The following is a 27637-nucleotide window of genomic DNA, read 5'->3' as shown; positions in this document are numbered from 1 at the left end:
GGGTGCAGCTCTCACACCCATATTCAAACTCTAATAGCCTGCCCCTCAAGCCTGGCCGCTTGAGGCTTTGGGGGGACACACAGATTCAAACCATAACAAGATACATGTACATCACACACCGCACAGTGAGTTGAGATCTAGAAGGCAGACGTGTTTTCAGGTATCTTACATCTCTCCTTTCCCCAACTGCTATTCCTATCAGTGTAACCCTCCACCATAGAGAACACCTTTCATACGTCATCTTACAATACAGACGCCACATTGTTAATTTTATTTCAGTGAAAACTGTGTGTATGTGTGAGTGTGAGTGTGTGTGTGTGTGTGTGTGAGTGTGTGTGTGTACTGGGCCTTTTGCTGGGCTGCATTCCCAGCCCCAGCCCCTTTAAAAAGTCTGAGACAGGGTCTTGCTAAGTCACAAAGTAGCCCAGGCTGGGTGCAAGCTCACAATCCTCCTTCCTCAGCCTCTCAAAGTGCTGAGATGACAGGCCTGGGCCATCACGCCTGGCTTTCAGTGAAAACTGTTTACTAGGTTTGGAGTCTTTGAGAGCAAGCCTAAGTCAAGACAGCTTTTATTTTAACAAAATCTAGTTAAGTTTTTAGAACCCAAGGACAGTTACACAGGCATTTGTGGACACAAATATATTCACCATTGAATATGTGTTAAGCACGGGACATCTGGACTGAAACCTTTTTGACATCTCACAAATTGCATGTATGTTCCTAGGAATCCTTCCTAGAAGTATAAAAATGAATTCAGAAATATTTAAGTTTTAAACTTTTATGGTCATGGTAATCGAGATTCTACATGAAGGAAGGGCCACATGGTGAACCACCTTCGTAACATGGCCATTCTCCCATGACGCAGTAGATATCCATTCTAAAAAGGACTTTAAGAAACCTTAATTGCTTTTCCATAGTTGGCAAAAATTAATTGGTGAAGAGAGTGTAACATTTAACATGGACATAGATAAATAACTTCTATACAACTATCAACCAATTTTCAGATTGGTTTAGCACAGTACAGACTATTTGCTGCTGCTAACTAGAAAAGTAAGGATTTAGTTTTAGTCATGGGCCTGGGGATGTAGCTTAGGATAGTAGAATACTTGCCTAGCATTCTTCAGGCTCTGGGTTCAAAATACCACACACACACACACACACACACACACACACACACACACACACGGAGAGAGAGATTTAAATCACAAAGAGAAACCAACAAGAGATATTTTATGTCTGAGTTGACCATGATCATTGATTTGGAAGTCAACTTTTTAAAACATTAAGTCTTAACATACAAAGAATTCTGGCTGATACTTCTGCATATATTTGCTACATAATGACAATTCATTCTTCAAACTAGTTTTCAGAAGGCTCTTGTCTTTCTTGTTTCCAGCACATAGCTTCATTTTTTGGACACATCGAAGAATCGAGGTCTAATGTAATCCTTATACATAGAATAGAGAACACCTAGAAGGACAAAGAAGTACATCATTAGAATGTCCCTGGGATACAAACAGTGAATTTTTTTTCCCACTTGCATATTTCTGGAATTAGCCCACAATTTAGAAATAAGGAAATAAACAGGAGCCTTCTCCTACTATATTTTGGCTTTGATCACACAAATGCCCCCCCCCCCAATAAATAAATCAACAAAAACCCCTTAGTAGTCCTGTAAGATCATTACCACCCTAAATTTATGCTGTTACCACCCTAAAGTTTGAATTTTAAAATATTGGTGACATGTTAGGAAAGTGAGCAAATATTAAGATTACAAACAACAGTCATATCAATTCAGCAAACATTTATTCAATGTCTCTTTGTCCTTAGTACCAGGAAAATGAAAGTGAATATATCTAATCTGCCTTTTGGGGATTTACAAACTAGAGGGTAAATTAGCTATGAGTTTAGGCAGATGTTGTCTGTGGCTTCCACAGAGTCCTGGGCAAAGCTGGAAGAGAAGTGGCCAGGGGAGATGAGCTGAAAGCAGAGGAGATGCTTCTGTTTTAGTGAATGGAGCCAGATTTAAACTAAGACAGATTTAAACTGTGAAGATACCCACTTCCGGTCCCCACTCCGGCGCCGCGATCCAGGCATCCGCTATCTATCGCTGTCTAACCCAGCCCTTCACTGTTCTGCTGAGTTCTTTCGGAGACTTCTTGTTACTGTTTTCACAGAGTACACAGAGGATAAAAGGTCGTTAATTACCCTCATCTCTCCAAGTCGCGGCAAATTGAGGCGGAAGTCTGGATAATTTCCTAATGCAGCGGTATTGTAACTGAAGTTGTGTATAAAATTTAAGACCAAAATTTTAAAAAATTTGAATCATTGTGGTATCTATGGAAACAGTATTCACAGATTCAGAGGGAATTCTGGGTCTCATTACCGTATCATCTGGCTTGTTAGACACAGATAATTACTAGCTCTTGTCTACTTCCTAACTGTTGCTGTTCCCCGAAGTTCTGATCTCACCTTTTTCTTATCTCATTTATACTGTTGCTTTCCTGGTAAGCAAGTTAGATTTCCCTCTCAGTGTGAGGCCCATGTATTTATTATCATACCTATGCCATTTCTATATTGCGTATGTAGGTAATACTCAAACTTTTAAGTTATAAATAAATAATATGTTAAGCATGCTCTGAAGTGCCCATTAATTTTTTTTTTTTTTAAGACAGGGTCTTGCTGTGTAATTCAGGTGGGTCATGAACTCAAGGTGATCCTCCTGCCTCAGCCTTCTGAGCACTGGAATTACAGGCATTCATCACCATGCCCACCTGAAGTGCACTTTAATTTTTAAACAATAAAATATGCTATGGCCAGTGTATATATTAGTAACACTTTTCTCTTACATTTGTTTTCATTTTGTTTTGAGATTTAGTTTTGCTGGCCTTGCATTTCTGATCTTATGCCTCAGCCTCAAAGTAGCTTGGACTACAGGCCTGGAGAATTGTGCCTGGCTAGCTTTTTTATTTTTATGGCAGGACATTTTCCTTCCATATCCCCATGGATCTCTGATACTTGGAGTGTGAGTAATTTGGAGGCATCTTCCATGTGGATTTCAATCAGTATAGTATAAAATTAAAAGTTCACACCTGGAGATTTCCTGTGTGATCATGAATAAATGACTTTTCCTTTGTAAGCCTCAGTTACCTTATCTGTAAAATGGTATAACTGCAGCTTCCTTAGAGGGTAGATTTGTGTGGTGCCATAAAGACTTGGTCTGGACTGGGGATGTAGCTCAGTGGCAGAGCACTTGCCCAGTACCCACAAGGATCTGTGTTCAATCCACAGCATCGCAATTAAATGAATAATTAAGTCCCTGGGCTCTTTAAAAATGCATAGACTTTCCAGAGTAATAGCAGTGTTTTGTTATTCACAAGCACCTGTGATTGTACCAGAGCTTATGCTGATGAAAGGGAGGCTGGCATCTGAAGTGTGGGCAGTGTTGTCAGGGCCTGTGTTCTTTTTTTTTTTGGTACTGGGAATGGAACTCAGGACCTTGCACTTGCCAGGCAGGTGCTTGTGCCGCTGAGCTATATCCCCAGCCCAAGGCCTGTGTTCTTAAACTTGTGGAATCTGATGGCGTAGCTCCAGGTAGTATTGATATTGAATTACATGCCAATATCAGGTGGTGTCAAAATAGATGTTTATTTAAATTAAATGAGATAATCATACAAAAAGCAGAGTGGCTGCACATCATAAGTACTCATTAAGCACCAGCTGTTCTTTTCTGTCTAAGCAATGCTCATCCATCCACCAAGTGCAAGGTCGTGAGTTCGATTCCCGGTACCGGAAAAAACCGAAAAAAAAAAAAAAAAAGACCCAGAAAAAAAACTGGAAAAAAAAACAACCTTCATTTGACCTTCATTCTCTGTATTAGTGAAAGGCAAAACCTTCTATCTGTACAAACCGACAACTTGGGGACCATATTTGATCTCTCTTCCTTTCCCCGTCACTTAATGACCAAGCGCTCAGTATTTCTGGAATTCATCTCTTCTCTACTTCTACTTCTACTGCCTTCGTTCAGCTCTAATTCATAGTCTAAGGGGTTTTCACTATCTTTGTTTTCTTCTCCTTTGTAAGACACCTTTAAGCATTTTGTTTTTGTTTTGTTTTTTAAGATAAGATCTGGCTTAGTAGTCAGGTTGGCCTTCAACTCACTATGCAGCCTAGGTTGGCCTCAAACTAGTGGCAATCTTCCTGCCTCAGCTTTCTGAGTGCTGGGATTGCAGGCCGTGTGCCACCACACCCAGCTGTTTCTTTTTCTTTTTTACTTTGTATTTCGTGGTGAAACATGTGGAGAACTGCATAAAAAATTTGAGTGACGAGATTAACAAGTAGTGGTAGAGTAGACACCTGAAATTACTACGTGGCAATAGATAGACTGTAGCAGGCATCTTAGGAGGCTTCTAGATTTCCTTCACTGACCATAGGCCCTCTCTTTGCCACAGTTAACCTCAATTCTGGGCTTTAGGGTAAGCCTTTTCTACCTTGTCTTTATAGGGTGACCATCTGTTTACCCAACAGCTTTATACTGCCCGTTCTGACCTTTCTGCAAAGTAGGTACCGTTCTAAGTTACCAGTCTGACAGGTGCCGGCATAGCTTCTACATACTTTGTTTATCTGCTGCCTTAGCTCACTGTTGCTGGCCAGCAGCTAGGGCCACATCTTTAGGTCTTTCTGGAGCTTCCTCAGCTTCAAGGGATCCTGGACCTGCTGTCGTCTAGCTCCAGAGTTCCAGGTTCATGTCTCCCGTGGAGGGAGGGAGACTGAGTCAGGTTTCCACCTGCCGTTTCAGGTTTCAGCTTGTCCTTGCAAATTCCAGTTTATTTTCTTTGCCAAAGACCTGTGTGAAACAGGTGTGGGGCACACACCTGTAATCCCAGCATTCTGGGAAGCTGAGGCCGGAGGATTGCAAGTTTGAGCCAAGCCTGCGCAATGTAGTGACTTAGGGAGGCCCTGTCTCAAAATGCCAGATGTTTGGCATCAGCTAATTGATTGTGGTGTCCCTAACATTGAAAGTGACGGGCACCATATAAGCAGAAGGCAAAGTCTGACTTGAATCCTCACCACAGAGATCTGTGGCCCCTGGACCAATGCCTAGATTTGTTTTTTTGGTTTTGTTTTGGTTTTGTTTTTTTTTCTGGGAATTGAACTCATGACCTTGCGCTTGCCAGGCAGGAGCTGTGCTGCTGAGCTAAAGCCCCAGCACCCCAATTCCTAGATTTGAATCATTTTACAGACTCATTGTACCTTGAGTGAGAAGGGGTCAGTTCTCCTAAAGGAAAGACACAATTACCCAGGCTCCATCTAGATACATAATACACATGCACTATACATTCTTTTCTAGTCTTTCCCAAAGGGACCTGCAACCAACTACCAGGGTACCTACACACTAAGGAAGGGAATATAATCAAATTTAGGGGGAATTTTAAAATTTTGGTTCTGAATTGACCCTAAGTCCCACTTGGGTAGAATTAGTGTGGTGTGCCAGTCAAAACCAGGTAGTTTGTGATATTTTGCATAGACAAACTCAGCCTGTTACAATTCTCATACTGGCTGGGGATTTAGCTCAGCAGCACAGCGCCTGCCTGGGAAGTGCAAGGTTGTGAGTTTGATTCCCGGTACCAAGAAAGAAAAAAAAAGAAAATTCTCCTACAAGTAAGGGCTGTTATAATAAAATCAAGCGGATGCCATTCAGCTCAGTGGGAATCAGCCTCACTCAAAGATGGGTAAAGAGACTTTGTATCATCTTTTAAGAGAGGATTTGCCTTTTTTAAATTACATGGGGATGGCTGGTTTTGCTCTTGTTTATCTGAAGCTAAGTGTGGCTGAAGGAGGATTCCAAGTGGACAAGGGCTGGACAGTGGTGAGTGTGTATTGTGTCTACTGAGCTACGCGACAGCTGCACTTTCCAGAATTCTTATCCTTTCGTTCCCCGATCAGTGCACAAGAGGCATTTTAATGCGACTTAGGAGGCAGAAGGGAAGCGCTGGCCAAATGCTCGCTGCGGGCCCGTTGCAGCCCATTTTTGTTTCTCTGTGAGCCCACCTCGTTGGCACGGGGCAGCTATCAAGAGCCACTAAGGCGCCCACTGAATTTTCTTCTTCACTTTCTCTGACTTGTGAGGCGGCCAGGTTCGCGTTTAGTTCCAGAAGGAAGGACACTCTCTTTCTGTACTTCACTCTCACCACTGAATTCGGAGGCAGGGAGGTGGTTTCAACAGCACAGGAGGCTTCTCTGCCTGTGGACGCAGCAGAGGCAGCACTGTGAGGGCCTCTCCTCCCGCTGCCGTCAGGGTCTCCTAGAGAGCCTCAACCCCAGCACCGCGCTTCCTCGGCCTGCACAACCTCTAACACACGGTGAGAGTCCAAGGAGCCAGGCGACAACGCTCGCTCCGCAGGAGAGGAGGGCCGGAGAAGTGCCAGGGAAGCTACAGGCTACCGTAGACTTGCGAACTCAGCCAGCACGGTGGCGGCGGGGCCTCGCCGCTACAGAGGACATAGTTTTTTTTTTATTTTTTTCGGTTTTTTCTCCGGTACAGGAACCGAACTCACGACCTTGCGCTTGCCAGGCAGGCGCTTTGCCGCTGAGCTAAATCCCCAGCCCAGAGGACATAGTTTTGATAATGCTTCTGTGTATAGACAAAAAAACTCAAGGAACATCTTTATGACAATTGTGTAACAGGCTATTTTTGTTTCTGTTCTATAGAAAGTGTGAAGCATCCCAACAAAGGGTTTTAAGTGTAATTCTTTTTTCACCTATGCTGTTGATTGCTAGATGGAACAGTCCGATCGTGACTGAATAAATATGTCTTTTTAAAAATGTACTGTGTAGTTCACTCTGAAGCCATCTTGGTAAACTTGTGCTACATTGTGAACATACGAAATTTACTCACAACTGTTTGGGTGAGAAGTTATTGTCTTCAGAAGCTTTGGTGTAGTTGAAGTAACAGGCACTGTTGTGACCTTCTGTGTCCTTCACCATCGAGAGATTCACCCAAACACAGTTACAGAATTATTTAGTGATAGAAATGATTGTTGGTGCATCCTATGCAATATTTAGATTGAATAATGGACCAGATAAAATGGTAAATGAGGCCAGGCGTGGTGGCGCATGCCTGTAATCCCAGCACTTGGGAGGCTGAGGCAAGAGTATTGTTGCAAGTTCTAGGCCAGTCTGGGCTACAAAGAGAGTTCAAGACCAGCCTGAGCTGCATGGCAAGATGCTGTCTCAAAAAGACCAAAAAAAAAAAAGGTAGATGAGCATGAAGCTTCTGGTATCACCTCATTATCATGTGTAACCAATACATGACTTAACTCCCTTGAAAATTAAACCCATCAAGCCAGGCATGGTGGCCTACACCTGTACCTGTAATCCCAGCACTTGGGAGGCTGAGGCAGGAGGATTGCTGCAAGTCTGAGGCCAGCCTGGGCTACATAGCAAGACCTTGTCTCAAAAACAAAAACAAACCCACCAGAATTCCCATCTGTCCTGTGTGCTCTAGCTCACCCTTGCTAGTTCTTGATTTTCCTTGCTTCTCCCTCTTTACATCCATCTTTCCTTTCTGCTTGCTTGTCCTGCCCACATCAGTCCTCACTCCAGAGTCATAAGCAAGAGCCTCAAAATACCTAAGTCCAAAGACTTATTTGAAACTCTTTTCTAAATATTACTACTAGTGCTTGTGTTTCTCTCACCAAACATTGATTTTTTTTTTTTTTTTTTTTTTGGTCTTTTTGAGATAGGGTCTTGCTCTGCAGTTCAGGCTGGCCTTGAGCTCACTTTGTAGCCTAAACTGGCCTCAAACTCCAGTGATCCTCCTGCCTCAGCCTCCCGAGGGCTGGGATTACAGGCATGCACCACCATGCCTGGCCAAACACTGATTAATTCACCTGCCATAACAAACTGTGGAGAGTTCCACCAACATGCCACACATCCTTCTTCTTTTGTAAAATCCTGCCTTCTCGGCCTAGGTAATAATTCCTCCATGCTCTTGACTCATCGCGCAGCTAACATGCTTGAGGAGCCTCCCCGACCTCCCAGGCCTAGTTCACACCCTGGCCTGTGCTGTCCTCGTGCTTCTTAGCAGTCCTGCTACCTCTGCAGCAGCTTCAGTGACGTCACACCCTCTTCTGCTTTTCTGTGCCTAGGGAAGCTGAAATATTTGAGAATGGAGACCGATTCTTATGAGACTCTTACCTTTATTTCTCTGGACCAGAACATGGTGTCTGGCACTAGGAGATGTTCATCAAATGTTTGCTGAATGCTGAGAATGGGAACTGTAACTTTGGCGTAAGGCTTCTTGTTGTATTTGGTTCAAAACATGAATGTCACAACTCATAGGATTGAGATACGTAATTACCTTATAGCCTCCGTATTCAAGCACCATACCCAGCGTTCTGTACTCTCTGAATTACTCATAGGCAATCTGCACAGCCCGAGGGATGCTAATAACACTGTGAGCTGTTCTCATTCAGGCAGATTAAAAATTTAGAGAATTTAGATCCCAACATAGATTTCCTTTTAGGTTTATTTAATCAAATAGCTAATAGATTTAGCCTTGTTATAACTCTAATTAACCACGGTGATTTTATTCCTGTTCTTTATGTCAGACTGCAGAGATGTTACTTGCTTTATGGATTAATTTTAAAAACAACATTTAAAAAAAAAAGGAGCTAGGCATGATGGCATACACCTGTAATCCTAGCACTCTGGGAGGCTGAGGCAGAAGGATTGTAAATTCAAGCCCATCTTAGGCTACTTAGAAAGCTGTGAGACCCTATTTTAAAATAAAAATTTAGGCCAGGCATGGTGGCGCACTCCTGCAATCCCAGCACTCGGGAGGCTGAGACAGGAGGATCTTTGTGAGTTCAAAGCCAGCCTGGGCTACAAAGTGAGCTTAAGGCCAGCCTGAACTGCATAGCGAGACCCTGCCTCAAAAAGACCAAAATAAATAAATAAATAATTAAAAAGGGCTAGGGATGTAGTTCAGTGCAGAGCCCTGGGTTTAATCCCCAGTACCACAAACCAAATGAACAAACAAACAAACAAACAAACACAGATTTACCCATTGCTCAAACTTGAAATAAAAGGGAAACAAGGCTTTTGAGATTTGTGGGCTCTGAAAATGTCCTTCCCAGTTAAGCTACTCTATCCGCTAACCTACTGTATCTGCTGTCCAGTAGGCTGGGAAATGTAACCCCTGCACACACAGGTACAGAGCTGTATAGAGTAGGAACTGTTTATCACTTCTTTCGGTATTGAGGACATCAACATATCCCTCCAGTTCTCTCCTGGGGCTTTTCTTAGTTTGTGTAAGGTTTTGTTAGCTTAAAATACTAAGAAATTAAGCCCAGAACTGGGCGGCAGTATCAACCAAGTTAACATCAGTTTTTCTTGCCCTTTCCCTTTATATCATCTTAACACAGTATTCATCTTCTATAAATGAATAGAATAAATAAGCTGCTCCAAGGACAGCTGAACATAAGATCCAAGCGAAGCAGTTTACCTAGAGTCATGGCTCCTACGACAAATCCTTGCGCAGCAACTCTCAGGTGAAGAAGATGAGTGGACACCTTCTGATCTCTTCGGTACTTTAACTTGTAAAGACCGTAGGACACCAGAGTCACAAAACCTGCTACACCTGTGAATTTTAAAACTATAAATGAGATAAACAGCAGACAAGAATTCTCAAGAGCCTAGAGAGTTAGATGTAAGACTGTCTCAGGGATGAGTATTTTGAAAATAAGCAGGCAAGCTGCAGATGGAGTATCCCCTATCCGAAAAGCTTAGCACCAGAAGCGTTGTGGATTCCATAGTTTTTCAGGTTTTGGAATATTTGCATATATATAATGAGATCTCTTGGGGATGAGACCTTCAACACAAAATGCATTTATGTTTCATATTCATACTGGCCAAAGATAATAGTAGTCAATATTTTTATTTATTTTATTTCATCATTGCAATAGACATTTATTTGGTTTTTTTTTTGTCTTTTTGAGACAGAATCTCACTGTGCAGTTCAGGCTGGCCTTGCGCTCACTTTGTAGCCCAGGCTGGCCTTGAACTTGCAGCAATACTCCTGCTTCAGCCTCCCGAGTGCTGGGATTACAGGCATGCGACACCATGCCTGGCTAGACATTTATTTAAAGTAGTACATCTGTGGATGAATTTTCTTTTGTAGTACTAGGGCTTGAACTCAGGGCCTTGCACATGTCAGGCAAGTGTCCTACCATGTTCTACCATTGAGCTACACTCCCAGTCTGCAAATAATTCTTAAATTATATGTTTTAAGTTTAAGTGATGTCATAAAAATACTTTGGGGGCAGTGGCACCCACAGATTTTCACTACATGATTACTTATTTGCCTCCTTTTCTTTCTCTTTTATTTTCTGAAAATCCTTTTCTAAATATTCTTCAAGGTGGAATTATCCTCCTCATACTTTACCCCTGTTTTTTAGGCAAGATCTGATGCATCACAGCTAGGCAAAATTCAAACACCCTGTTAATTCAAAGCACCCTGTGCAAAGATTTTCAGAAAGCCTTTTTGTAGCTTCTTTTGCATCTTCCTCCTAGTATACTGTATCACCTCACATTAACCCCAATTTATGAATCTCGCAGCATTTTAATATTACTATTTTTATTAGTGTATGCTTGCGATACATAGCAACTATGTTTGTTTTGGGGAACTGGTGTATGTACATAACATATCACGATCATTTTCAATTCCTTCACCTCCTTCTCCCCTCTCCCCTCCCCCAATCCCCTTCTAAATCTATTTCTAAAAAGTCTGTCTTCTTGTTTTCTACCATTTCTCTTCTGTTTTATTAATATATTTATTTATATTCTAGATTTCTCATGTAAGAGAAACCATGTGGTATTTCACTTTCTGTGTCTGACATAGTTCATTTAACATTATGGTCTCAAGTTCCAATAATTTCCCTGCAAATAACATGATTTCTTTTTTCCTCATGGCTAAATAATATGCCATTATGTATAAACACCACATTGTCTTTATCCTGTTGTTAGGCATGTAGGCTCTTTCCAGGGTTGAGGTACTGTGAATTGGGCTGCTATAAATATGAATATGCATGTATCACTATAGTATGATATTCTTTGGGGGGAATATATGCAGGAGATGCATACTTGGTTCAAATGGAAATCTGTATCTTAGTTTTTTGAGGAATGTCCATACTGATTTCTATAGTGGTTGTACTAGTTTACATTCCCACCAAAAATGTAGGATTCCTTTCCCCCCAAATCTTTGCTGGTGTTTTCTGTGTTCTTGACAGTGGCATTCTGACTGGAGTAAGAATCTCAGTGGTTTTTGTGGTACTTGAGATCAGACCCAGGGGTGTTCCTCCCACGTAGCTACATAACTAGCCCTTTTAAACTTGAAAAAAATTACAAGGGGACGAAAAAAAGAAAACCCCAGAGAAACCCTAACATTACTTTTGAAAAGGTGAAGCAGCACAACTATTTTTTTTAAAGTCCATTAAATGGCAAGGAATGCATGCTATGTTTGAGTAATGTAGAAATGCCTTCTATTCACTGGCTATATTTACTTTTCTACAACTTATATCAAAACAAATGATCTTTGTTTTTCTCACAAAGGCAAAAGTAGACTGACACTGGTAGGTTGGTTTTATTATGTAAAATTACCTAATGATGTTATATTTAAATTATAGTGTTTATTTTAGTTAACTCTGAAATCAGTTATTTCATTTGTTTTTAACCTCACTATATTTTTAAATGTTCTATACAAATTTGCACCACTTTTTCCTGTAGCTTTTTCAGTTCATATATCGTAAGTCAAAAATGTGTTAATCGATCATAATAGAAATGTCACTGGAAGATTTAATTTTGTATTGAAGTTTAATCCTAGCTACTAAAGTGTGTAAGCATTAACAGTTTCTTTTTTCTTAAATTGGCTCTTTACAAAAATGTTTTCCGTTTCACTAAGTGGTCATTGTGCTTGCATTTTAAAAAATTTTCATTTTCTAAAGTGGTGCAGATTTAGGGTATGTTAATCAAATGAGCAAGATGAAGATATATATTATAAAGAGAAGCCATATAAATCACAGTATAAAATTATGGAGTGTACTGTATATCTAATTCTCATTTTAAAAGCAGCCATAAAGGCTGAATTGGAAGCTTCATGTCTGCATGAAATTTCCTATATTTTTAATGTATATGATGGACTCAATTTTTCTTGGATATTAAAGTCTGCCAATTGCTATGAAATAAAAAAAATAATAACTAGCCTTTTAAAAATTTATTATTTTAAGACAATGTCTTGCTAAGATAGTCACCTAACTTGCTCAGGCCAGGCTTGAATTTATAATCTTCCTGTCTCAGCTTCCCAGAGTGTTGGGTTTATAGGTATGTGCCACCATGCCCAGCTTCAGTGTTATTTTGGTTTGCATTTCCCGAATAGCTAAAGATGATGAGCATTTTTTCATGTACTTATTGGCCATTTGAATTTCCTCTTTTGAGAAGTATCTATTGGATTCATGTGTCAATTTTTTGATTGGGTCATTTGCTTTTTGGTATTTGAGTTCTTTATATATGCTAGATACTAGTCCTCTATAAGAGTAGCTAGCAAAATTTTTGTTTCCCAGCTTTTTAATTTGTTGATTCTTCACATTATTTCCTATGCTATTGGAGTCCTGCTCAGGAACTTCTTCAACGTACCTATGGCTTAAAGTGTTTTCTTTGTTATCTTCCAGCAGTTTCAAAGTTTCTGTTTTCATTTATAGGTCTTTGATCCATTTTTATTTGATTTTATTACAGGGTGAGAGAGAGAGAGATCTATTTTCAGTTTTCTACCTATGGATATCCAGTTTTCCAGCACCATTTGTCAAAGAAGCCAACTTTTCTTCAAATATGTTGGGCTCCTTTGTCCAAAGACCAGATGACTGAAGGTAAATGAGGGTATTCTGTGCCTTTTGCTTTATTTTATTGGTCTCCATGTCTATTTTGTGCAGGCACCATTCTGTTTTTGTTACTGTATCTTTGTAGTATAACTTGAAATCTGGAATTGTGATGCATCCCACTTTGTTCTTTTGGTTGAGGAGTGCTTTGGCTATTTTGGCTCTCTTCTATTTCCATATAAAATTTAGGGTTTTTTCCTAGTTCTATGAAGGGTATTATTGTCATTAAATTCATAGATCACTTTTGGTAATATAGCCGTTTAAACAATATTAACTCTATCTCTCCAGGAACAGGGATGTCGTTCCATTTTCTAATATTCTCTTCAATTTCTTTCTTCAGAATTCTAATTTTTCATTACAGACGTTTTTCACTTCTTTGGTTTGGTTTCTTCCTAGGTATTTACTTTTTTTTTGCAGCTACTGTGAATGGGATTGTTTCCCTAATTTCCTTCTCATTGGGTTCGGTATTGATATACAGGAATGCTGTTGTTTTTTGTGTGCTAACTTTGAATCCTGGGTAATATTATTTTTGAATACCATCTACCACTTGCCATTTGGACCTGACAGCCTACACAGTATTTAGTATACATGTTTATTTTTAGTTTTTTAAAGGGTGGAATTAATATTTTATTGTCATTTATAATCAGGTGGCAGTTGGGTAGTTTCCATACTTCATATTTATTGTAAATAAAAAAAATTAAAAGTTTTAAACAGCTGATAGCAAGTTATGTTCTTCAGAAAACACAATTAGATGAATTCATTAATGGTGGCTTCAAGCTTTTCCTTCTTAGCGCCAGAAAACTCACTCACCTTCTCACCCTTTTTAAAAAACTGGAAGGTTGGGATGCATTTGACCTCACACACGGCAGCGACATCCTGACGGTCATCCACATCTACTTCAAGGAACAACACGTTGGAATATTTTTCAGACAGGGAATGAAAGAAGGGCTTGATCATTTTGCAAGGCCCCCACCACGTGGCTGAGAAATCAGCTACGACCAGTTATCTCCTGCACCAGCCAAGGCTTGCTGACAGGCCTCTTTGGTTTCCATCTGCTACATTATACTGGCTGCTGGGGGCCTGACGAGCTACCTACCGCAGCCAGCGATGGATGCGGATGGAAGGCGCGGGACGTAGCTCCAGGTTACATGTTTAGTATCAGTATATCTGTGGGCTTTGTTGCTTTCTTTTCTGAGGCAGGGTCTTGCTATGCAGCCTCCCAAGTGCTGGGATTTCAGGTGTGTGCCACCGAGCTTGGCTGCACCTGTGTTTTGACTGCAGATTTTCCCATGACTACAGTGGTAGATCTTTCCATTTGTGGCGTCATGTTGCGACTCAAAAACTTGAGATTTGCAGTATTTCAGGTTTTTGAATTAGGGACACTCAACCTATACCAAAGGACATTTTTTTAAAGAACCAGGCTGGATTTGATGTAGTAGATTTTAAAATAGGTCATTAACATTCTTGGATCCAATATCTGCAGTTTTGACTTTTCTTAGAAATCCCTGAACCATATATATGTTAATCATATAATATAATATAATATCATATCATATCATAACCTGTGTAGTCACTTATAGTTTTCTTGAGGCAAGATTTTGATTTTTGCATACTATAAGACTATTATAGGCAACTAAATAACTTAGCCAATCAGTGAAACAACCCAACATCTGAACATTCATTACGTTTTTCTTTTTCCAGTATTGGGGAAACTCAGGGCCATGTCCATGGTAGGCAAGCACTTTACTGCTAAGCTATATGCCCAAACTTTTTTAAATTTTATTTTGAGACACGGTCTCACTAAGTTGCCCAAGCTGGTCTTGAACTTGTGATCTTCTAGCTAGGGTTACAAGCATACGTCACCATGCCTGGATAGCCATAGCTTTTGAGTATGTGTCTGGCTTTATTCCTCTCTTCTCATCACCAAATAAGGAGAAGAATCTAGCAAAGTGATAAAAACATTGTTTTTCCATAAAACTGACACGTTATAGTGTGCACAATGCCCTGAATCTGATACTCAGCACTGGGATTAAAAGGTGAGACAAGAAACTCTGATGCGAGTGCAAAGGTATTAATACAGGGACAAGAAGCATTTGTCCCCGGGAAGAACTGTTACTCTAGAAAAGTCCAGAAACCCCTACAAACACTTCTGTGTTCCCCACGAATGGAGACATACTGCTGTGACAGCCAAGATCCTCTGTTGTTGCCTTTAAAACAGAGATCTGATCAACTAAATGGGGAAGGTTCTCAAGGATATTTAAAACACTCTGAGAACTTAATTAACTGACTAAAATGACTAACAAAAATAACCAAATTACTGAAGAAGGAATAATTACCTAATAAATCCCATTAGTGTTAGTTACTGTTATTCGGTAGAACTAACTTGGACTTATATGTCATACCAAACCCTATAAAATATATACTCAGATGAGTAAGAGTTAAGTGCAAAACAAAATTTTAAAAAACTAGAAGAAAATAGAATAGTATATTTATAACATCTGTAAGAGGATAAGGCCAACTTAATAGAAGCAAACAAGGATGAAATGCTATATGTTGACATAAGAACAAATGAAACTTTTGTACAATAAAAATGTGGGCCCAAATTTTGGGTTGTCTATCACATTGATCTGTGTAGCTGTCTCTCCATCAGTGGCCATACCATCTTGATTACTGTAACTGTAGAATAAGCCTCAGGATCAGGTAAAGTGACTCCTTCTACCTTATTCTTTAAAAAAATAAAAGGTTGTTTTTAGCTATTCTAAGACTTTTGCCTTTCCATATGAATTTAGAGTAAACTTGTCTATGACTGCAAAAACCTTACTAGGATTTCAATAGGAATTACCTTAAACCTGTAGATCAATCTGGGGAGAATCTACACTCCACTATATATCGAGTCCTCTAATCCATGAATATGGTAGTCCATTTACTTGGGTCTTCTTTGATTTATTTCGTGAGCATTCTGCAATTTTCAGCCTACCTGTTTCATTAGGTTCATACCTAGGCATTATATTTTCCCTGGAAAGACTGTAAGTATTATGTTTTAAATTTCAGATTCCATTTACTTGTGATTAGTACTGTACATAGAATTGTCAGGCTGGGGATGTGACTCAGTGGTAGAGCTCTTGTCATGCATACCCAAGGCCCTGGGTTTGATTCCCCAGCACCACTACTAAAAAAAAAAAAAAAAAAAAAAGAGAGAAATGCAGTTGACTCTGTGTGGGGAGGATATATTTATTCTTTTAGGACCCATTTAATAAGTAGAAATAAGAATCAGAGTAAATAACTCCATTTAAGAGTGTATTTTAGAGCCTGATTGAAGTAAATGCAATTAAAATGCAAATGACTGATGTACTACAAACAAAAACATCAGAAAACAAAATAACAATACAATGATTATGATGATAAACCCATGGGAAAATATTCCATATTTCCTACTATGAAGGCCTCACAAATTTGGTCATATCTTTCTGGAAAGAAGCCTAGAAGTATATAATAAATGATTATGCTTTCTGATCTGGAAATCAGTCACTCCTTCCTTTCTCCTTCCCTCCCTCCCTCCTTCTCTCCCTTTCTCTCTTCTCTCCTTCTCTCCCTCCTTTCCTTTCTCAGCTCTTTTTTTTTTTTTAGACAAGATCTTACTAAATTGCCCAGACTGACCTTGAACTCTCAGTCCTCCTGCCTCAGCCTCCCAAATAGCAAGGATTACAGGCATGTGCCACCACACCCAGTGTCTGACCTGGGAATTCTACTTTTGTAAACACACTGCCAGGAAATAATCAAAAGAAAAGAAAAGGATACAAAATGTATTCATAGCTATACTGTGTCTGAGGAACAAACTAGACAACTATAATGACCCAAACACAAGAAAACCTATATAAATATGTTTAAAATTGTAAGATTATCTAGTATTAATACACATATAGCTATATATGAAATGTTAAATGAAAGGAAAAAACCAAATTGTCAACACAAAAAATAAATATATAACTATAACACATACACAGACTTTAACAGTGATCATAAAACAATTCTGAATGATGTAAAGAGATTTTGTGCATTTACTTATTATTCTAAATTTATTTTGCAAAGCTGGGGATTGAACCCAGAGCCTCAAGCACGTTAGGCAAGTACTCTAGCACTGTATGGTGCCCCCTGCCCAATAGATCATATTTATAATGATGAAAATTGTTTAATCAATAAAAATGTTTTCTAAATTATCCACACAAGCAACTCCATCCTGTCACTGGATACCCTGTAGATATTGCTAAAATAACTATTTAATGATATACATCCAAATTTTATCGTTATTTATTTTCTAGCAAAACCTTGGCCTTCTTCCCTTAGTCAAATCAAGGTTCTGTTCTTAATTAAATTTGTTTGTTCCTTTTGGAGATTAAAGTCAGAACAGGTCCTGGTTTTCATATTATGTCTCTGTTGTATATCTATAATTGAATTTTGCTAGAAGCAGTTTCATCTTTCTACTTTAATCAACCCAAATGTTTTTAGAAAAATAATTTAATATACAACAGGCATAGTGATTAATTTCTCTTCATGAAAAGGATCTGTTCAAGTAGCAATCAAGTTCTTATTTGTTTTCCTGGTTAAAAATGGTAAGGAAGATAAATGATTGTTAAATTATTCGCTTCCATTTCTTCTGGGTGCTCTTATAAGTCTTAACCAAATTAAGTGAAACTTCTTTTTTTAAGTGAAAGTTTCAAGGGAATATTACTGTAAAAACAATTGGTTCTTTTGATATGTAAATAACAGATACATAAAACTGCTTCATTTGTGGTGACAATGGAAGCGTATGACTCAGAGTTACTGTGAAGACTTTGTGGAAGGGACATACTCACACTTCTTTAAATCAGATCTAGGTAAATTATTTAAGTTCCTAGATGAAATGAGCATAAGGAAAGATGCATGGCTGAATTATACAATAATAATGCTTGGGACAGCTTAAGCATCCAGAGGACAAGAAAGAGTAAGTTCAGATTTTAAAACATAATATTGGTGTTTAATGTTTTTTTCCAGTGCTGGGATTGAACCCAGGCACTCATGCATGGTAGATAAGCACTCTAGCACTGAGCTATATCCCCAGTTCAGCTTGAGTATTTTTTAAATCCAACTGCATATAGTACATGTTTAAAAATGTAAACATAGGGCTAGGGATTTAGTTCAGCAGCCCAGTGCCTGCCTGGCAAGCACGAGGTTGTGCGTTCGATTCCCGGTATGGGAAAAAAACCAAAAAAAAGTAAACATACAGTACATATGTGTGGGAGAGGAGAAGGAACTCCAGGTTTAATCAGAGTGCCACTACTTCAGGTCAAAGTTTACTTAGCAATCAGAAAAAAGAGCCAGTGACCAGCCAAAGTTCAAGCTCTCAAGTACACAGGGAAGGCCAGGCTTCCCATCAGAGCTTCACTCTGAGGTGACTTCCGGGTCTTTCAATTCTGGGCATCTCACTCCTGGTGCCACAGAACACTAGAAGCAGAAGTTTTTAATAGTACCAAATAGTAATGGAAGAAACAGAAAAATCTATAAACAGCAGACGTAAGACCTTAAAGGTTGGAGTTACAAAGAGACATGCATTTCAGTAGTCCTTAATAGTCCTAGTAAACTGTTGCTGCTCTTGCTAGTACTGAGTCCAGACAGAAAAGCTTAAGTCCATTCAATCGATTCCATTGCAACTAATAATTTTAGGTAGATGTCTACTGAACTGGATAAAGTAGAATAAGATTTGATGCATTAATGAATGATAGGTAACATTTTGGGAGGACATATCATGTATTAGAAATTACTCCGAAAGGGGGCTGGGGATTTAGCTCAGTGGCACAGCTCCTGCCTGGCAAGTGCAAGGTTGTGAGGTCAGTTCCCGGTACCGGGGAAAAAAAAAAAAAGGAATTACTCCGAAAGCCTGACTCATATTAATAAGTAGAGGAGGTTAGCTTCAATTATGTGAAAAATTCAATCATATGGAACATGTCAATCCTTAGAAGCTCTAGCATAAGGCATTGCTGCGTCATTACACTTTCCAGTAGTCAGCTGAGGCTTATACTTACCTACAGGGACAAAGGGGGAGTCTCTGGACTTCCTGATCAGTCGGGACAGTTGGCCTTCATCCTCATGTGCTGGCCACTGGCTATCAGAAGACATCTCTCTCTCTCTAGTAACACTAGAAGATCAGTGTGATTGCTGTGAATCATTCTGAAGACTGTTTACCGTCTCCCACTGTACTGCTGCTTATGTGCTCTGCTGTCTTCATCTGTTTGCATGCGGTCTGCTCAACTGCAATAAACAGTCTCCACTTGTCTGCAGAGTTCATCTCCCCTGAGAGCTCACTATCTAGTCCAGGGTGGCCTCAAGCTTACAATTGTCCTGTCTCAGCCTCCGGAGTGCGGGGATTAGAGGTGTGTGCCTCCACACCCGGCAGAGCCTTCCCATTTTGAGGGGAAGGAATATTAGAGAGAAATGTGTACACGCAGAAACTGGCAATCTGATACCGTACATACAGAGCAAAAATTAACGGAGATCGTGAGTCTGTTACTCGATATCCTTTCACTCACAGCATTTGACATTGGGAACTCAGCACTTCCTCCCCGCACACTAGGAACACAGCTCCTTTTACCGTGCAGTGTCAGCACAAGCACAAATACCTCCAGATTCACGGGCCATGGGAGAACACTCACTCCCAGTTCTGCAGAATGTGCAGACCATTATGCGGTCACTTGGATTATTTATAAAGCACCTGCTCTGTACCAGGTGGGAAGGGGGCAGTGGGAGAAACTCTTCTTTGTCTAAGATGAGTGCAGACACTTGTAAGAGCAACTGCTGTTACAGTGGTTTAGCAGCGGCTCAGTCTATTGCTGTGCAACCTACTCTGTTCACCCCGAAGCTCAAATACAGTGGGTTCATCCCACGAACCCAATCTCATCGCAGGGGCTGAGAGATGGCTCAGCAGCGGAGCTTTGCTTGCCTAGCATGCCAGAAGTCTTGGGAGAGGGCGAGAGAGGAGGAGAAGCAAAGAGAATCACAAACTATAACCCAGAAAGAAGGGGCAGAAGCACAATACCTTCAGCCTGCGGAAGCGCTAGGCCCTACCACCTCTTCTGTCTCCTGGTCTCCTGCTGCTCTTTGAGAAAGAAGCCGTAGAGAGAACAGGTGTTGTAAGGCCCAGACACATTTCCGGCAATTTCCAACTAACTGATGGTAGGAAAGCTGAGAGACACACCTCCGAGGGAGTGGCCAACTGGGATGAGCCAAGTGGGATCACCCACTACCTCTGCTGGGACTCCCGAGAGCAGCGCCTGGCCACCGCCCTACACTGTGGAGCGCACCAGTTGTAACCCCGAAGGCTGGGAGAGGATGTATTTGCCTAAGTCTGTCTGCCCAGGGGAGCCCTCATCCCTCTGGGACTGTGAGTCTTGATATCTGATATCTGGGCCCAAAAGCCAGGGGAGACGGACGCAGGGTCATTGCACTGAGTTTAGTTGAAGGAAAGGGCGGGAAATAGGCAGCCGAGGTCAAGAGTCTCACTGTGCTTTAAGAATCTGTGCGCAGTCAGGACCCTGGGCTGCAGCTCTGAGGAGCCTGTCATCAGTGTGTATTGGGAGAAGCTAAACGGATTCTTTTGAATGGTTCACGGCAACCACACTGACCGATTGTTATGAGAGTGAAACGTCTGCAGATAGCCCGTGGTCAGCAGAGGAGGATGGAGACTAATCATCTCGTCTGATGGTTATCCGTGTAGGTAAGGGGAGACCCTGGGGCAGTGTTCTCACACCTGCAGGCCCTGCAGGCGCTCAAGCCTGTGCAGAAGGCGGGCCTCACTCTGGACTTGGCCAATCCGAGGCAGGGCGGGAAAGCGCAGAGGGATTCTGCTCCCTGCTCTTGCGTCTGCGCCAGACCTGAGGGCCGCGCCAGTGGAGGCGAGATGTGGCGGCCGTGGGGGAGTGGGTGGGGAGTGGGGGCGCTGAGACTCATAAAAGCTTGCTCAGCACCTCTGCACCCCTCAGCCACGGAGACCTCAGAATGACAAGAGGACCAGGTCGCGTTCAAGGTTTTTGACCTAATAATGTTTAATTTCTGTATGTTTCAGACTCACGATAGTACAGAGAACTGACAACCAGATTCCCCTTTCTTAATGTTTCAGTTCCTTCGTCTGAACTGCAGGCTGATGGGCCTTTATCTCTGCATGCTTTTGTACGCATTTGGGGTATTCTCATGCATAACCATCACACAATGATCAAAATCAGGAAATGAACATCGATACAACAGTATTGTTCCATCAAAAGATCTCATTCACATTTGGTTAGTTGTCCTGATAATTTTATTTTTGAGTCAGTTTTGCTATGAACAAGGGTGATAAAAACACAGTGACTGTAAAGTTTATTACTGTAAATGTCACATTGCTATTAATCACCCTAAAGTCCCTTCCCACCTTCCTTGTTTCTTACCTCATCATTCTTGTCACTTTCTTTCTTTTCTTTTTCTTGTCACTTTCTGAAGCAGTTCTTTTTTTTTTTTTTTTGGAGCAAGTCTTGCTGACCTTGAACCAAGCAATCCTCCTGCCTCAGCCTCCCCAGTGATGGGACTACAGGCATGTGCCACCACACCTGGCTTTTTGAAGCAGCTCTGGTAGTCTTGTTTCCTGACCATATTTACAGGGTGTGATTAAAAAAAAAATACAGTGAATGCAGTTGTCAAGTGTCATCCAGTAGAAAAGCAGCTTCCTAAAAACTATACAGTGTACCTTCATCCATTTTATCCACTGGGTCTGGCACTGTATGGCTTCTGGCTCTTCTCCAAAAATGACCAGGAATGTAAACATTTTGAATTGATTCAGGGCAGGCATGAAGGCAGCCACAACAGTGCAACTAAAGACGTAAAATAGGATTTCTGGAACTGCTTCAGAAATTAGCAAGAATGGTAAGCTAAATGTGTTGGAAGAGAGAGGAATTACTTTGAGGGGGATTAATGGCAATATGTCTTTTACTGTAACACATTTTTTAAAAATTTAATCATTCACCATATTTTTATACCTCATCATCCAAGCTGACCTTGAACTTGCCATCCTCCTGCATCAGCCTTCCTGTAAATGTTTATACCCCTCTATTTTAGTTACTTTTCTCTTTGCTGAGACAAAATGCACAACACCCAAAGTTAAAGGAGGAAAGCTTTATTTCAGTTCACAATTTGTAGTGGTTTTGTCAGCTGACTGAGGCAGAGCAGCATAGCTGAGGGGCATCACAGAGGAGAAATAGTTCATGGTGAGGCAGGCAGGAAGCAACAGGCACTAAGCATCAAGCAGCAGCAGCAAACCTGCCTTATTTCTGTCCCTTTATATTCCAGACAGGCTACCAACCTATTGATTGGTGCCGCCTATATGCAGGGTGGGGCTTCCATTATCCACAACCTTAAAACCAGTATCACACCCTTAACCTACATTCAAATACCCTAGTTCAGCCACTTTCAAAACTCCATTTATGACTGTATAAAGCTTTGAGGGGACATCTAGGCAAAAACCATAACACCCCCACAACTGTGTCTAGGATCCAATCAAGATCACATACTGTGTTTCGTTATTGTAGCTCATTAGTCTCCTCTAATCTGAAATATTGCATTAATTGTCAGTGTCTTTCATCACCCTGATTGTTTGCCAGCGCAGGCTATTTATTTTGTGGAATGTCTCTCAATTTAGTTTTTTCCCAGTGTATGTTTTCTCCCTACCCTTGAAGTTATGTGTTTTGGGCAGAATACCACAAACACAACGCTGTTCTTCTTGGTATATAATTATCAGGAGGTACATGAAGTCAGCTTGTCTGGTTGTCCTCTGACTCACTGTTGTTCTCAAATATTTACTAACTGGCCAGCTCCTCTGGGACAGCGTTTGCCAATTTCTGTGGAGTAAATACTCCCACCATAGCCGAATTCAAGCGAGTGTCTGTCATCCCTGGACAGGAGTTGGGAAGTGTTCCCCTCTGAGTTGGTGTGTGTTAGCTTTGGCATACTACTGCCTCGATCACGTCGATTAAGATGACTTCTGCCAGCTTCTTTGGTGTAAAGTTACCATCTTTCCCTCTCTAATTAATAAGTACTTTATTATTCAAATATCCTGTTATTTATCACACTTTACCCTATTCATTTGTGCCCATTAATATTTTTTATTTGCACCAGTTAATTCTGTTTGCCAAGTGATAATTTTTCTGAATGAATCATTTATTGCACATTAGTTATTTGGGATTCGCCTAAGAATATTTTTCCCTTTTCTCTATTTCATTATTTATTTATATCTTTGGATGCTTGGGTTCCCATTTTATTTTATTTTATTTTTTGTTTGTTGGTTGGTTTGTTTCCAGTCCCAGGAAGCAAACTCATGACCTCGTGCTTGGCAGGCAGGCGCTGTGCCGCTGAGCTAAATCGCCAGTCCCTGGATTCCCATTTTAATTCAATCTGTTATTATGGTTACTTATTTTGATGAGCAAATTGCTGCAGATTTGGTGAGTGGGAGCCTTTGAAAACTGCTTTCTCTGTCTTAATGACACATCCTTGGGAGAATTGGAACTTCAAGCCCAAGCTGAGCTACTTAGACTCTGTCTAAAACTAAAAAAAAAAAATAAAAAAATAAAAGAACTGGGGATGTAGCTCAGTGCAAAGGCACTGGATTCAATCCCTACTACTGGAAAAAAAAAAAAGTCATGTACTTGATTTTGTATTGTACTTACTTTTCTACATTTTGTTTTTCTCAACTATGTTTTCAAAATTCATCTGTGTAGATCAAGTTAGTTGATTTTAGCTGCTGTCTGATGTTCTATTGATTTACCCATGTGATAATGTTCATCCATTTGTCTATCAGTGTTTATCCATTTGTCTATCAGTGGCAAATGCACTGGTTTGACTGTTTCATTATTATAAATATCGTATTGCAGGAGTATCTTCAAACATGTCACCTTCTGCTAATGTATGAAAGTTTCTCGTTGGCAGGGTTTTCAGAGGGTGTTTATTTGTCTGTGATATTGGGGATGGCACCAGGGGTGCTCTACCACTTAGCTACATTCTTAGCCTTTCTCATTTTTAAAATTTTGAGACAGGGTCTTGCTCAATTGTCTAGGCTGCCCTTGAATTTAGGAACCTCCTTCCTCAGCCTCTGAATAGCTGAGCTTACAGGATTGTACCACCAGGGCCAGCCAGAACTTTTTTAAAACCACAACTCCTAGTAAGAAATACATTTTATATCAAGACCCAGTTTATACATGAAGTATATTTAGCAAAATAATACTTGCCCTTATTATACCCATTTTCTATTCTTTTTTTTTTTTAATCTTTTTTGTTTGTTTGTTTTTTGAGACAGGGTCTCACTACGCAGTTCAGGCTGACCTTGAACTCACTTTGTATCCCAGGCTGGTCTCGAACTCACAACAGTCTTCCTGCCTCAGCCTCCTGAGTGCTGGGATTACAGGCATGCCCCACCATGCCCAACTTTATTTCCTATTGTCTTGCATCTTCTTCTATTTCATTTTTATAAAATACTGGACAAGACCACTAAGCTAATTTCATGAGTTATGAATGGATTAAGAAAATGCTCTAATTCTAACTTAGCTGGATGTGATGGTGCATGCCTGTAACGCCAGCACTCAGGAGGCTGAAGCAGAAGGATCATTGTGAGTTCAAGGCCAATCTGGGATACACAGTGAGTTCAAGGCCAGTCTGAAGTACCTAGCAAGACCCTATCTCAAAAAAAGAAAAAAATCTAGAAGTAGACATTTTGGATCAAAGGATAGGTGGTATTTTTCTTTCTCTTTTCCTTTTTTTTTTTTTTTTTTCTATGATTTTGTTTTGTTGTGCTGAGAAACGAACTCAGGGCCTTGCACATGCAAGGATACATTTTTTTTTTCTTTTTCTGGGCTGGTGCTTGACCGGAGGTCAGGCATGCTAGGCAAATACTCTACCATTGAGCTACATCCCCAGCCCAGTAGGTGCATTTCCACCATCAGCAGATCTTGTCAGTTGTTTCCCAAAGTGACTGCGTCAGTTTTGTACTGTATGCAAGTCCTAGTTTCTACACGTTTACCAGCATTAAAGTGGTGAGGCTTTTAGGTTATTGGTAGTCTAAATATGTGAAATGAATCTCTTTGAGTTCGATTTATATTTTCCTGATTAATAGAAATGTGGAGTAGAGGTTTATAAATAGCACTGGTCATTTGAACTTCTTCTGGGAATTACCTGTACTGTTTGTGCGTTTTTCTGTTGGGTTCTTTATCTTCATTATTATTACTGGTTTGCAGGAGTCTGTAGTGGATACTAGACACCAGTATTTTTCATTTATACGTGTCGCATTTATACATTGCCTGCCTATCTCTCAGTCTGTAACTCGCATTGTAACACTGTATAAGATGTCATTTAGATAGGCTTTTTGGCTGTAGTTAATTTTTTTGTAGTTCTGGGGATTAAACCCTCGCTTCATTCTTCTAGAAGCAAGAAAGCTGCTGCCTTGACATACTGTCAGTCTATTCAGCACACTTCGTAAGAATCTTACCTAACTGAATCAGTATTAGTAAGACATCAAGGTTGGTTGGTTTGTATTTCTTTTTTTGGCAGAGTTTGAGATGGAACCCAGGACACAGTGGGTATACGTCGTTCGTCTCACTGAGCCACACCTCAAGCCCAGAAAGACTTCAGGGATTTTGCAGTTTGATATCACTGTCAGAAAAATTGTTGTTTCAGTGTCAGACATAAAGGGCTAACAGGTTCACATCAGATGCAGATGTTAGCAGTTGTATGTAGTGCTGGGGCAGAGGCTACTGGCCTTGTCTCAGAATCATCGCCCCAGCCGTTCCCTCTGCCTGCAAGTCCTCTCCCAGATAGATGTTTGTGCAGTTTGTTCTCTACTTCAGTCGGATTTGTGCTTCAGAGTCATTCAGGGAGCTCTTTCCTCAGAAAGTTCTTATCTCTATCTTTAGCTCCTGTGTCCCTTTTTTTTGTCTTTTTAAGACAGAGTCTCGCTTGCAGTTCAGGCTGGCCTTGAACTCACTTTATAGCCCAGGCTGGCCTCAAACTCACAATGATCCTCCTGCCTCAGCCTCCTGTGTGCTGGGATTGCAGGCGTGTGCCACCATGCCCAGCTCACTTGAGATTCTTTAAGGAAGGAATCTCTGCATGTCATTAATGATGCCTACCATCATAATCCTTATAACTTTCTTTTCTTTTGTATCTGATACACCATTCACATACCTAATTAAAACATTATTGATACAGTAATTGTGAACATAACATGGCCTAAAAAGAAGTAAAATTAGCCAGGCATGGTGGTGCATGCTTGTAATTCCAGAACAGGGAGGTTGAGGCAGGAGGACCGCTGTGAGTTCAAGGTCAGTGTGGGCTATAGAATACAAGGCCAGCCTGAATTGCTTAGCAAAACACTGTCTCAAAAAAAAAAAAAAAAAAAAAAAAAAAAATCAATAAGTACCCGAGCCAGCTCCAAGCTCTCTGTAGCTAGCACCACATTCTTTATCAGGTGGACAAGGAGATTTGCCTCTTGTATTTAGTCATTTGTACTTGGTGAAATATTTTCTTACCTTTTAATTTTAACTTTTCCTTTGGCTGATTTGTCTCCCTGGCTCCTACTGTATACAGTGTGGCTAGTTCTAATTCTGAGAAAGATTAGTCTTTAATGCCCAAATTGTTGTCACTTTTTATTTGTTGCTAATAATTTGATTTATGCATATTATATTATATTATTTTATATTAGTCTGGGGAAATAAACAGTCACATTGCAAAAGAAATCAGTCAACTAACATGGTATCATTTGGAATTTCTTTCCCAATAAATGCATCCTTTTACCATCGACCAAATGTTGATGCAGATGGAGACAAGAAGCCCAACTTTTGAAAAATCAGGATTTCAGAAATTTTTGTGGTCGTAACCCAATTTTGTTAGTTTACAATCAGAAAGGGAATCTGATAAGTACCATTTGCGGTGTTGACTATCTACTTTCCATTGGTCAAGTACAGGCAGTTTCACAGTTTTCCTCTCACTGGCTACCATACTGGACATCTTAAAGACATCTAATCAGGAACGTGAACTCTAAAGGTACACAGTGTCTTAGATTACAAGCCCCCTCTGTGAGTATCTATAACTGAGGTTTTTAGTTTCTGTAAACTAGCCCCAGCTTCCGCACTGAGAAGTGTTAACCGTTGGCCCCACAGCTAGTTTAGATTTCATTTGTGTTAACAGTATCGTCACCTGTTGAGTTAAAGTATGGGGCTTTTTTACCTTTGAGTTTAAGACTAGTTCTGTACATTTTATCTATTTTTAAATCTAGTTTTGTAATGCATAGTTGTTTTTTAAAGAGTTCCCTGTCTTTTTTCCTCCTTACAACATTCACTCTGTACATCTTGCTTTCTTTTATTTAGGGCAAAGTCCTCCTTTTAAGAAATGTCTTTTTTTTAAAAGTCAACTTTACCTTGTCTAAAATTCCCAGTATAGTGCCTATACCTCCAGTGAAGTCTCTTTCAGTTCTACCATTATTTTTATCTCTTAAGAAAATATATCAAGGCAAATTCCAAATATGTCAGACAATTTTTTTTTTTATTTTAAAGAGTAAAAGAACGATAACATAGTAATGGGGGGGCTTACTGAATTACAGACAAAGTGGTAGGAAATTATCAATGGTTGTTGTTTTACATATTGTTATCTACAAGATAGTTTCT

General features: G+C 40.3%; 1 protein-coding gene and 1 pseudogene across 1 annotated transcript in view; one reads left to right on the top strand and one right to left on the bottom strand.

The window, feature by feature from the left end:
- The first annotated feature begins 12823 nt into the window (after positions 1-12823).
- LOC102014291 (natural resistance-associated macrophage protein 2) overlaps positions 12824-27637 on the top strand; it is a 29510-nt gene continuing 14696 nt past the window's right edge. Inside the window, 1 exon segment of the mRNA XM_013508458.1 lies at positions 12824-12923. Within this exon segment, the coding sequence (XP_013363912.1) occupies positions 12914-12923 (10 nt within the window). The 5' untranslated portion in view covers positions 12824-12913.
- LOC102018531 lies at positions 13680-13993 on the bottom strand (annotated as a pseudogene).

Source organism: Chinchilla lanigera, unplaced genomic scaffold (assembly GCF_000276665.1).
Source record: "Chinchilla lanigera isolate Chin_1 unplaced genomic scaffold, ChiLan1.0 scaffold00146, whole genome shotgun sequence".
Classification (NCBI taxonomy): domain Eukaryota; kingdom Metazoa; phylum Chordata; class Mammalia; order Rodentia; family Chinchillidae; genus Chinchilla; species Chinchilla lanigera.
This window is presented reverse-complemented; position numbering and strand designations above follow the sequence as displayed.